This window comes from Montipora capricornis, chromosome 4, assembly GCF_036669925.1.
Source record: "Montipora capricornis isolate CH-2021 chromosome 4, ASM3666992v2, whole genome shotgun sequence".
In the NCBI taxonomy this organism is placed as follows: domain Eukaryota; kingdom Metazoa; phylum Cnidaria; class Anthozoa; order Scleractinia; family Acroporidae; genus Montipora; species Montipora capricornis.
The window spans coordinates 3,039,381-3,051,880 of record NC_090886.1 but is presented as its reverse complement, the minus strand read 5'-3'; the positions used below and the strand labels follow the sequence as shown (position 1 = coordinate 3,051,880).

Here is a 12,500-nt window from a genome sequence, read left to right as displayed (position 1 = left end):
CCAATTCTTATAATTAAGCGTCACAGTGTCTCGTTGAGTCTGAGCATTTGGCATTTGCTTCACATTTTCAACAATGAGTTAAGTGTTAGGCTTAGCGTTGTTTAGGTTAGGATAAAAATCGGGTGTCTATTTTTACTTCGAGAACAGAGTTTAGGGAACCTTTGTGGCGTTAATTATAACTGTCTGTATTCCTAGAAAAGAGTGATTTCAAAGTTAGGAGAAAAGCAAGGTTTCCGACTAATGAATGATTTTAAATCGAAGAAAACAAGGTTTGCTTGACAATTCTTTTCAAAAAAGTGTTTATCGAAAAAGTTGAATTTTTCACTTTCAAATTTCGCGTGCGCTGCCGTCTTGAATAACTACTTGTGACGTGTTACGGTTGCCCTTACGAATGTTTTCGCACAAAGAGCTTTCATTTGTTTCATAAGTTAACTGCGACACGTCACAATTATTCAAGGTGCGGCGCCCGGGAAATTTGAAAACCAAAACAAGCGTTTTCGGATGCAAACGCTTTCACTGTAAACATTATTATCCGTGGTTTACGGATATTTTCTTTTGTTCAGTGGAGGTTCCTTTTTAAACAGGACTTAAGGATGTTTGACAAAATAACTGCATAAATGGACATAAGTGCTATACAGGCTCTGCGGCCGAGCCAGGTTGAATTTGCTGTTTTTTGAACAAGTCGTGCAGTCGCACTGCTATTGACTTCGTTGTTAAGAGAGATGATACTTGTAAGGATCGATGATACTTGCAAGGATTTGTTTGGGAATCATTTGGTTGTTCTTGTAAAGCGTTAGTTACCAAATAATCAAACTCGAAGAACATAACTAAAAGAATAAAAAGAGAAGAAAAAAAAGACACAATACCTTCTTCCTTGAAGGGTGCCAAGTTTACAGAAGGCATTTGAGAGCATCTACGGTAGCTGGTTGGTATTCGGAAAGCATTGAGTTGGCTGTTGTGACGGTCCAGACCGTCTACATTGTCACACAATACTCTTGCCATGGTAATTCTTCGTATCTGGGTCAACTGGTCCATAGTGAATCCCACTTTAGAGGCGTCTGTTTCATACCAGAAGCGGTCACCAAAGCGCAGATTTTTAAACTGCCTTGTGAGAATACATGTAAAAGTTAGACCGAAGGCACTTCCTCTCACACGAAACTCAGATATCGCGCCAGCGAACAAGTCCATTTTCCGCTGGTGTCTCGTATACTTTTTCCAGTCGATCTACTTGCGTTTGGGTTATCAAGCTGCGTAGATCCCGAAAATTGCCAATGTGCGGGCCGCCATGCACAAGCCTTGACGAACTCGATATATCCTGGTAAGCCATGATCGCGCCCACGAATAATATTTATAGCAGCAAGATCACCAATAATGCCATTTCCTGGTCCTTCGATTAGGAGGTTCTCTCTTACTGCGGGGGTAAATATACTACGGAAAAACAAAATGGAATCTTAGGTAAAGTACTTATCTCAATTCAATTAATATTAAAGGCGTAAAATGCGAATGGAGAATATCTACTACTACTACTACTACTACTACTACTACTACTACTACGTACTACTACTACTACTACTACTACTACTACTACTACTACTACAACAACAACAACAACTACTACTACTATTACTACTATTACTACTACTACTACTACTACTACTACTACTACTACTACTACTCTACTACTACAACAACAACAACAACTACTACTATTACTACTACTACTACTACTACTACTACTACTACTACTACTGCTCTACTACTACAACAACAACAACAACTACTACTATTACTACTACTACTACTACTACTACTACTACTACTACTACTACTACTACTACTAATACTACTACTACTACTGATGCTGCTGCTAATGCTGCTCTGCTACTACTACTGCTACTGCAGCAGCTACTCCTGCCACTGTTACTGCAGCTTCCAAATACTAATACTAACACTAACACCAACACTAACACCATCACTAATACTAATGCTAACCAATACTAACACTACCTTATAGCGAAGATATCGTTGATGTCATCTATTGCCATTAATATGCCACCCAAAGCCTCATTGGCTGTCGAAACAAAGGGTCTTTGTTTCTGTATTTGGTACACATTTGAATAACAAAAGCAATGTTTGTAAACAGATATCTTCCCTATAACTACGTTACATAAATTGTTCATTCATTCTTTCCTTTGATTCGAGTGATTACAAATCAATTTCCCCTGTTCCCCAAAAAACGAACAATATCTTACGGGTCAATATTGCGTGCGCGATCCTGTGTCAATCCTCTCACTATTAACTCATAAGGGTTTTGGCCATTGATTTCTTGAAACAATGGAGTTGGATTGAAAAAATCTTTGACTTCAAGTCGTGGATCGTTACCAGCCCTCCGTGATCTAACGTCGAGCCTAAAGTCGCCTCGAATTAAGGTATGACCCATTCTCAGTGCCGCTGTAGAGAAGCTGTTGAATATGTCTGGAAAAACATGAGGGTCGTATCTTGTAAAGAACGTTCCGGCTGGTTCCAGTAAAATGCCTGCAGCTTCCATCTGCGATGAAAATATAGGAGGTTTTCACTTGACGTCATCACCGCCATGATGGCGGACGACAAACAAAAGATCTCTCATTAGTTTCTTTTGTTCGTCCACCAGAAGTTGTACATTTCTCTGTTGTTATTGGTGTCTCTAGAGGTTTGTTGAAAACGTCCTACAATATACATTATTATTCATTCAAAATATTTCTTTGTTTTTGTGGGAATAAAACTCTTTTTGATCGGCGGTGAATTTATGCATAATTCTGCCGACGAAGCCACGCGTTATTCATAAGGGAAATCACCGGCTCATGAATCATTAATGAGCTGACACTATTACGACCATGGCTATGAGAACGTTACAAAACAATGGGTTTAATGAGACTGGAGTTTACCTTGTTTTGATACAAACCTCACAGCTTTTCTTACGAAAATAAACTCGTTAGCATTACAACAACATGACTTGCATAAGATCTAGAAAAGCAAAGAGGTTTGTATCAAAGCAAGGTCAAATCCAGCCTCTCTTTTATTCAAAGGCCCAGTAAGTAAGCATCTGAACTATAAAATGGTCTATTTGAGATAATAGGCAGCATTAGCAACTACGACGGAAACGGCAACGAGAACGTCATCTCAAAACATAAATTCGCGTTATTGTAATCACTTCGTGACTATTCAAAGCTTTTTAACATGACAATGGCGTAGCAGTCCCTCAAGAATGAAATCGATATGAGTCACGCTTGATTTAGGGGAGAAAATGAAAATTTATCTCCAAGTGCTGACGTCCTCCATAAAACCTCAGATTTGGCTATTTCATGTTGTAGTTTTGCTGACGACGGCAACAAAATGGACAAAAATGAAAAACGAACGTGCGCAGGGCGTGCAAACCTATTGTTTTTTTCCCCACTAAATATGCAAATTTGTGACGTGCTCTTTGCCGTTGGCGTTGTCGTTGCTAAAGCTCCCTAATTGAAAGACTCCAGCACCTAACGATAAATTTTCATCATCCGCATCGACCACCACACCACACCGACAATTTTATCCTGGAATGATTATACACACTTCCCACTACGAACGATTTTACTACCATATCGGGAAATACCATTTTTAGACAACGGTCTGAAAAGGTGTCGTAGTCGTCCTTGCGTAAGCTTCCTGAGGAGTGGTACTCACGTTACGTCATCTCCGCCATGTTGGTGGACGAAAACAAAAGATATCTCATTAGCTCCTTTTGTTCGTCCACCAGCAATTGTACATTGCAGCATTGTTATCTGTGTCTCTGGAGATTGGTTGCAAACCATCTATTCTTTGATTGCATTCACGTGATGAGACGGCCATGTTGGTGCCAGAACAATAGATATCTGAAGCTAAAATTTTGCATAAAAATGGAGTCAAGTTCCCAAAAGACTTTTACGTTATTGTTCTTTTCACCAACATGGCCGCCGTGACGTCAGATGCAATCAAAGAATTTTTGGACCCAAAAAGCAGCTATTTTCTTCAATCTTAAAGAAAGGAACACCTGGAAGACGATCTAGAAAACAGAAGACCTTCGAGATTCCTTTTAAAGGGAACCTCCACTAAAACAACAAAATAACTTCAAGCCACAGAGCATAATGTTTACAATTAAATTGTTTCAAACTTTTTCCAATGAAAGCGTTTGTATACGAAAAAAGTGAATTTGTAAAACGCTTGTTGTGGCTTTCAAATTTCACGGTCACCGCCATCTTGAATAATTGTGATGTGTCGTGGTTGCGCTGTACTTCTGACACAAAGAGCGGTTGTTCTGGAACAATAGGGCAACCACTACATGTCACAATTATTCAAGATGGCGGCGCCGGGAAATTTGAAAACCAAAACAAGGGGTTTGAAATTCGTTTCTTTCCAGATACAAACGCTTTCATTGGAAAAAGTTGGAACAATTTTAATTGTAAACATTATGATCTGTTGTTTAAAGTTATTTTGTTGTTTAAGTGGAGGTTCCCTTTGAGCAATTAATAACCATTGTGTAGGGAATGCTACCATTTTTGTGATATTTTGAAAACATCAATTAATCCTGAATAGTACGCTGGAGAAGATCGTGCGACGTTCTGTTTCTACTAATACAATCAACAAAGACTCAAGACTCAAATTTCTCAAGAACTATAAAACACAATAATGACTAATAATTCGTAGTTATGGGAATAGGCTACTCCATGAGAATTATATTTAGAGCAACAGATCAAGGATGAGTCTATCCGTTAGTATTAGAGACCTTAGCAATCAGGAGTGTCCTGATGAGTGAGTCTAACAGCTCACGAAACAACGTTGTAGAGATGAAGTTTTAGTAGCTTTTTTCTTCTGGCACCCATTGTATACGTATTTCATATTGATTTATGTATGCTAAGTTTCTTACGATCGATCTGGAGAAGAACAAGGGAAGCCACTCGCTGTGTTGAATATCCGCGATCACTATTTTACGCGCCTCCTGGAAAAGCCTTTCGTCATCCCACTTGGGATTCAAGACGTGCAAAGCGAGGGCGATACGGTTATGTTCACGAACCCATACGGTGTGCATCGCCGTTAAAGCTGTCAATGAAATGAAGGAAACATAAACATGTCAATGAACCCTTGCCAAAAGTGGCGATCAAGATTAAAAGAATGATACTAATTCGAATCAGGCCGTATCAGCACGTGCGCTCCAAAGGTCCAGGGTCTCTTCTAAGCTCGAGCCGCCATGTTGAAAGCCGAGAAGACCCTGGAGACGAGGTTGATGAGTACCAGTCAGTTACTGGCGAGAAGTTGTGCAAGTAACGGGATAGTAGTGGCACCCACCCCTCCCTGCCGTAACAACGGTAAAAGCTATTGAAAATGGAACCTTCGAGTTGCCTACTGCTGCGTCGGCTTTTTGTCTTTAAAGGAGTTCAAAGATCCCCCTAATTGAGATGACCTCTAAAGTTTAACTTACCCGGGTTTTCATTCAAGTGTTCGTCACCAGCCCTAAAAAACAGGGCTCTGTTTCTGGATTCTGGGACCTACAGAAAACTTCTTCCTCATCCTCTAGCGGAAGGATAGGTTGTGAATTGGATTCACCCGTTACAAAGGGCTGCACATCCAAAAATCCAAGGTTTGCATTTCTGTCACGAAGTTCCTCCGCTGTCTTGCTGTCTGAACCATACACTTGAGATCCATCGATGTAGTGGGTGATCAGATTTATCTACCAAAACAACAAAAAAACAAAAACAGAAAAAAACATTTATAACTCGTCTAAGGAGCAAACCCCGGACAGAGGGAGAATCGTAATTCCTTGTTCCTTCCCCCTCCTCTCTTGGACCCTTTTTCGCAGGTTTAGCAATATTTAGACATGTTTTCTGCACTCATTTACTGTTAAGGCCCGTGTCCCAGTAACTTGATGCAAATTTTGTCGCGCTGAAGTTGCAATTCACACATCGCAAGTGTAAACCGGTTGCGATCTCATTGCGATTTTACAGCGACTTGACGCCGCGATATCGCAATAGTTTCGAACTTGCTCGAAACTTAATGCAATTTTGCTGCGATTTTTCAATGTAGAATCACGAGGGACCCCTCGAGAGGTTTTGTCACGCACCGTCATGGCGCAGAAATAGCGACCAATGAAGAACCGGCACTGATGGAATCGTGGTAAAATTATCCATGTGTTGTGCAACTGTAAACATTTCAAAAATCAAGCAATAGAACTTGTTTGAGCACTCTCTCAGAATCCTAAAGTTCTTCGCGATTTCATGTGGCTCGTTTTCATGTTGTTCCCTTACATGGTTGCCGATTAAGGATCATTTGAGTTCCTCCACACGTAGGTGTAGGTGTCGGCTTGTAAAGACGACATAATCTGCATCACACAGATCACACTTGAAGAAATATACAACGTTTTGCTGATTGACAATTGTAGGTTTAGGTTCCTTAGCTTTGAGCTCATCTTTCATCGATCTTGCAGCTTGTAAAAACAGGACGTACTTTGGTATTTTTCTTTCGCTAAGATAACTAAGTTGCTCACGTAGTTTGTTTGCTGATCTCTGAACTTTGAAGGGCAGGGGTATTCTAACGGGAATTTCACCTACTTAGTGCGGGGAGCGTATGCTCTTCGTCACCTTCATTTCGACAAAAACCTGATGTTGTTTTGTATGAGGGGCTCTGGGTAATGCAAACATGTGAAGATCTTGAGTCGCTCGCACTCTTGATGAAAAAAATGCCAGTTTGAAGAAAGTTTAAAAGCGCGATTCAGCATTTTTTTTTTAACAGAGAGTGTTTGTACCTCGTATCAACGTGCATGGCTATAGTAGTGCAGAACCAGCCCAGTATCTGTTGGTTTTCTGTAAACCTTTCTTATTCATGAACTTGAATTTGAACTTGAAAATAACCGTGGAAAGGTCGAAACGTCGCTCTTCTTCTTTTTCATTAATTGCTCATTTACCGGAGTTTATGTTTCAATTTTCTCTTTTTTTATTAAATTGTCTCTAGAGACTTAAGCTCAGTTTAAAGTTAGAACAACAGATCAGTCAACCCAAAAATAGCCGTTTTGAGCTGCCGCTTTGAAGACAAAGCGTATGCGCCTGCGCTGTTGCGAAAATGCTGTTCAAATTTACTGTGTTTCCGTGACTTGCACCCAAATCGCGGTTTTTCGCGGCGTCAAATCGCATTGAAATCGCAACCGGTTTACACTTGAACGCGAAAAATTTGCGTCAAGTTGCTGCGGCAAAAATCGCATGTGTAAACGGGTCTCTACGAGTTGCTAAAAACGCTTTACACTTTTTCTCGCCTAAACGCCATGATCGCTCTAGAGGCTCCACGGGCTCCCCAAGCTGAAAATACGTGGTGTACGCGACAGTTTGTGTATATAGAGAATTGTATGGGAAAATCACCGATCGTAAAAAAATTGTGTAAATAACTATCCCATTTGAAATAACGTTTTCCTACCTCAAATGTGTGACCAACTTGTCTATTTTGCGGAGTTTTGAGCCATTCTGACGCCGTTTAGTGAAGTCATCCGGAAGGCCGTTACTGAAATAATAGGAAGGCCGGTAACTCCTAACCTGCGATCAGGCTCTATTTTAGTTTCGCGTGTTGTGGAGTTGGCGAAACGAAAAATAGAGCCTGACCAAATTCCTCTTCGAAATTCCTTCCGCCTACTTTTTTTGATTGATTGACATGTCCTTCATCGGCCAATCAAATTTACTTCCATTACACCAATACACGCGTGAACGGCAGATTCACGCAATTTTGTTTTGACCAGAGTTAATTACCGTGGGAGGAATATTGTAAACGAATTCGAAAGTTACCGTTGGCTTTAATTTGAGAAAAACACATTTAAAGCATGGGGAATGTTTTCGACGACTATATTGCGGCAAAGGCCGGTGTAATTCTCCCTCCGAACTTCACTGAATATGCAATCTTTTAAGCTTGACATCTTAATTTGTAATTGAGATAACCTAGCATTTTGTCGTTGGACGGTTTGGCAATAGATTTTTAAAGAAAAAAAAAAGAGAAATACATTATTCCTTTAACGTATTTGCCCATGAAGGTTTCTTTGGTGATTTTTTCGGGTAATATCTTCAGTTGCAGTGTATTTCTAGAATTGCGCGCAGTAAAATCATGATAAGTTTGGCTGTTAATTTTTTGATGGAGTACGGACAGTAAGATGGACTCGCAAAGTTTATTTTATTGTTGTACAACAATTGATCTCTCTGGAAACATGCCATTTTAGTTTCTGGAGTGCGAGTTTAAAGTTAAATCAACTGGAAATATTATGAAGTGTGCAAACAAACCGTGTCATGTACAGTAAATAAATAAAGCGCGCCGTTTGATACACAGATATTCAAAACATGCATTCGTGTAACTTGCGATTTTATCAGCATCTCCTCCTGTTGATATATATGTCCCTTGTCTCATCCAGGAAACCAATATGCATCGGCTTTCATTGCCATTTGAAACTGAGAACCAGCTATTTAGCTTTCAAAACATCAGGGAAGTTTGTGCCAAAGTACTTTCAACCCCATGGCCACAGAGCTCGACAACGGAATCGCTAATTTCACTCGTTCCAGAGATTCAAACCCGATTCTGGACAAGTTATGAGATGTTTCAGATGGCATATCTCCATTTATACAAATAAAATCAAGTTGCACCGTCCACGGCATTGTAAGAACAAAAGGGAGCAAATTTTTTCGTACAATTATGGCGGATTAGTCTCGAGGACTTCGCGAGAGCTCCGCGCAATCACGAAGGCATTTTCACTTCCGGCGTTTCAACAGCCAATCAGATCACGAGTTTGGTCGGCCAAAATTTGGCCGACCGTCCGGAATTCTTGAGAGACTTTTGGTCAGGCCCAATTTTAGCGAACGACGACATAAGAGAACATATGGGCGAAGCTAAACATGGGCCTGATCGCAGGTTAGGTAACTCCATCCATCGCCGGCCAGACCTCACTCCACAAATCGTTTTCTCCTCAACAGGAAAAGTCCCGAATCGAAATAAAAACAACAGTTCCATAAAGCCCAATAAATTTCACTCCAAATACGTGTGTTTCGGCGGCCGAAAGACTCGTGACGAACGAAAACTTTGCCTTAAAATTCACTTCTTCGGCTTTCCTCAGAGGCTTGTGACCGGGCAGTCAACAACGGAAACTCGCAAGGTGGTTTCACCCTCAATTCTGATTGGTCCATTTGAATTTGACCGCGCGCTGGCAACACGACCGTTGTTGACTTGTCACACATTTGAGGTAGGAAAACTTTATTTCAAATGAGATAGTTATTTATACAATTTTTTTACGATCGGTGATTTTCCCACACAATTCTCTATATACACAAACTGTCGCATACACCACGTATTTTCAGCTTGCGGAGCCTGTGGAGGCTCCAAGACAGGTCAAACTTGCACGCTAGGAATGGGCACCTCGTTTTCTGACGAGTACCCTAAACTAAAATTAAGTAGGCCAGTCACAACAAGCGCTAACAATGAAATGAGCCGATTAAATCAGCACTAAGTGAAAGAAGCCGTGTGAACAAACGACAGGTGGTTTTGCCCTTCGATTTGATCCACTTTCCATGTGAGGTAAAACGAGATTTAATGGTACATTTTTGTTTGGATAAACTCTTTTGCAAACTAAAAAAAACCCCGCGGGCTGATTTAGGAAATGTGGTTATGACTATTTTAATTTCTAAAACTGAACCAGTACACGATCCGAAAAACCTTTCCCTTGATCCGTGAAAACCGCGATTCAATTAATTCAGTTTCAAGCTGCAATGTGGTTAAATAAACGGTCTATTATTATTATTATTATTATTATTATTATTATTATTATTATTATTATCATTATCATTATCATTATCATTATCATTATCATTATCATTATTATTATTAATTTAATCAGGGTTTAAAATCATATTAGCTTTATATAAAATATTCCACACCGTGGAATAACTGCAAAGTACCCGGTCATTCTTGCGTTCTTGAGGCAGCATTGTCATCTAACAATAAGTTTCTATCGGCCTTGCTCTCTTTGGTTTTCTGTAATATTTATATTGCTGATTAGATCAGTACTGAAGTTCTGTTTGGTTACGCTACTCCTGAATACTATTATTTTCAGATCAGTACTGAAGTTCTGTTTGGTTACGCTACTCCTGAATACTATTATTTTCAGATTTGTGACGCAGCAAATTGATCATATGAATGAATATATCAATCGTTTTGGTTTCTCAAAGTAAACGCTATTTGTATACAAAATTGTTTTCTTTTTCTTGGGTTAAAATCATGGCGCTCGTCGCTAAGTGAATGAGCTGTATTATCTTCTTCAGGTTAAGAGCCAAGCGTCACGAGTCAAGGGTCAACATTTCCCCAATACTTGGGTAAATATTGGCTCAATATGGAGAAAGATTTAAAATTTTTTAGCAATCTATTACGGAATTAGGGATTCGATTAGATTGCGTCACAATTTCTTCGCTTAGTTCCTTCAATAAAAAAAAAATACTCCTGGGAAAAAAGGAAAAGACTATTGGCACTTTGGTAAATCAACATGGGCAATTATATGCAAAAAAAAGGAAACTACAGGAGCTAAATATTTTGAGCAAGAGCCGATAAAACGTAGATTTGATTTTAGTGATGTACACCACTAATGGCTGCAAATTAATGCTAGCGACATTTTGATTGACTGCTCGAGAATCAGTCAACAGGACTTCAAAGTATGAAATAATTCAACGCGCAAACTCACCTGCTCGCACTGTTGGCTCCTTGCTGATCTTCTCAGTGGAATACACCGCGCAGTTGGAAGTCCTCCGAGCGCAAAAGCGGGATAGATATCAATTCCGATGCGGACGTCTGGGTTGTCGGTAGGACACTTGGCATTGTTAGTTCCACAACTTACTCCCTCGGGCAACTGTGCAAGTTCTGTCAAGGTGACGTCGTGATCTAAGAATTGTCCCCAGGTCATGGCCAGATGAGAAGCTCTAGGAGATGATCCATTGATGTCGAACTCGCTGGATCGAAACACTCCGACACTGACAAATCTTGCGTTCGGGAGGGGTTTAAGATGAGCTGGAGTTGAGGAAGATGAAAATTGTCTTGGTTCGAAGTTATCGCCGTCATATGCAGTCGGCAACAGTAAACCTGGAAAACGCATCAGTGATGTGTATACGTTGCATAAGTTGTTACAGCTCCCGTCAAATGTGCGATAAGGAAATATTAAGCATGCTATCCGGTCCTCCAGTAAATCGCAGTTTTCCTGTGTGGCAAGGGTTAGTTCAGCAGCAGCCTCAGACGACTGCACCCTAGGCACCTCATTCGTGCTGACAATCAGGAAAATACCGATGAGAGAACTGTGGAGAAAAAGCCCCAAATACGTGTAATTGACAACTCCACTAACCGATAAGAAAAGAAATAAGTATCGCTTAGCTACAATTACTGAATGGAAGGGTAGGGACTTTATAATAGTTGAGAGTAAGGTGACTCACTGGTAAATTTTGCTTTGTGGTATGATTTACATAGCGCGGCCGTGGAATTCAAATTTTGCTTTGTGGTCGATTCCAAATTCAACAACACTACATTTGTTAAACAGGGAACCTTATTATATACTCAACAGAATATCGCGTTTCTGATTGGTCGATGACAAATGCATAAATAGCTTAGCGAATGCAATACGGAAGTTGCTATGAAAACAAAGCTATGGAGTAAGTATGTAATAAATGAAAAATCGTGAGACCTTGATCGTGCATCTCATGATTTATGGTCATCTGTGATATTTTGAAAGTTCTTTAAATAAATTGCAAGAGGATACTTGCATTCGATCGGTCCACAGCTAAGAATTTGTCAGTTGAGTGCCAATTCTCTGTGTGCTAGCATCCAGAAAGTCTACAATATCGATTCGCCACCTTGTTCCTTTCATTTTGCGTTTGATTTTCCTTTCACATCACACCTAGAGATCTCATAGAAAGAAGAAATTCATAAAGGCTGTCCATATAAAGGAATCTTTGCTGACGTCAGTGTTCACATTGTCATTAACATACGAGTTTGCTTACAAAAGGCATATTGACCTTACAACGTAAAAGAACTACTTAAACTTAGTTCAATCTCCAATTTTAAGCCTTTTAGCTTTGATAACCAGCCAGTTATTAGGCATCAAAAACTGATAAATTCTTGGGTGGCAAAGGCGCTAATGATTTCAGATATTTCTTGTAAATTTCTAAAGTTCATTGCTCAGAGGTTATCAGGTATATCGGGTTCAAATTTTCAGGGATAGTTAATTATGCAATGCACTTTCAATATTCAGTTCCTTATTCTCGGCCGACTGATTAGAAAACGATAGCCTTGAGGTAAGATGCAAAAATAAATGTGAATTAACTCGACAAGATATTTCATTATTATTAACAAACTAATGATAAATTTGAATTACAGTGAGGTTTGGGGTTATAGTTATTAAGTGCATCTATCTGGAATAAGCTCGATTCAAGCTTGAAACACAGCAAGAAACTCGCTTT

The 12,500-nt window shown here is 39.8% G+C and overlaps 1 protein-coding gene across 1 annotated transcript in view; it reads right to left on the bottom strand.

Annotated features, from left to right (window-relative positions):
- LOC138045211 (myeloperoxidase-like) overlaps positions 1–12,500 on the bottom strand; it is a 37,852-nt gene that overhangs the window by 1,128 nt on the left and 24,224 nt on the right. Inside the window, exons 4-8 of the mRNA XM_068891624.1 lie at positions 10,739–11,342; positions 5,471–5,719; positions 4,919–5,091; positions 2,253–2,548; positions 867–1,428 (exon numbers count right to left, since the gene is read on the bottom strand). Coding sequence (XP_068747725.1) covers positions 5,483–5,719; positions 10,739–11,146 — 645 coding nt within the window. The 5' untranslated portion in view covers positions 11,147–11,342 and the 3' untranslated portion in view covers positions 867–1,428; positions 2,253–2,548; positions 4,919–5,091; positions 5,471–5,482. The remainder of the gene's footprint in view (positions 1–866; positions 1,429–2,252; positions 2,549–4,918; positions 5,092–5,470; positions 5,720–10,738; positions 11,343–12,500) is intronic.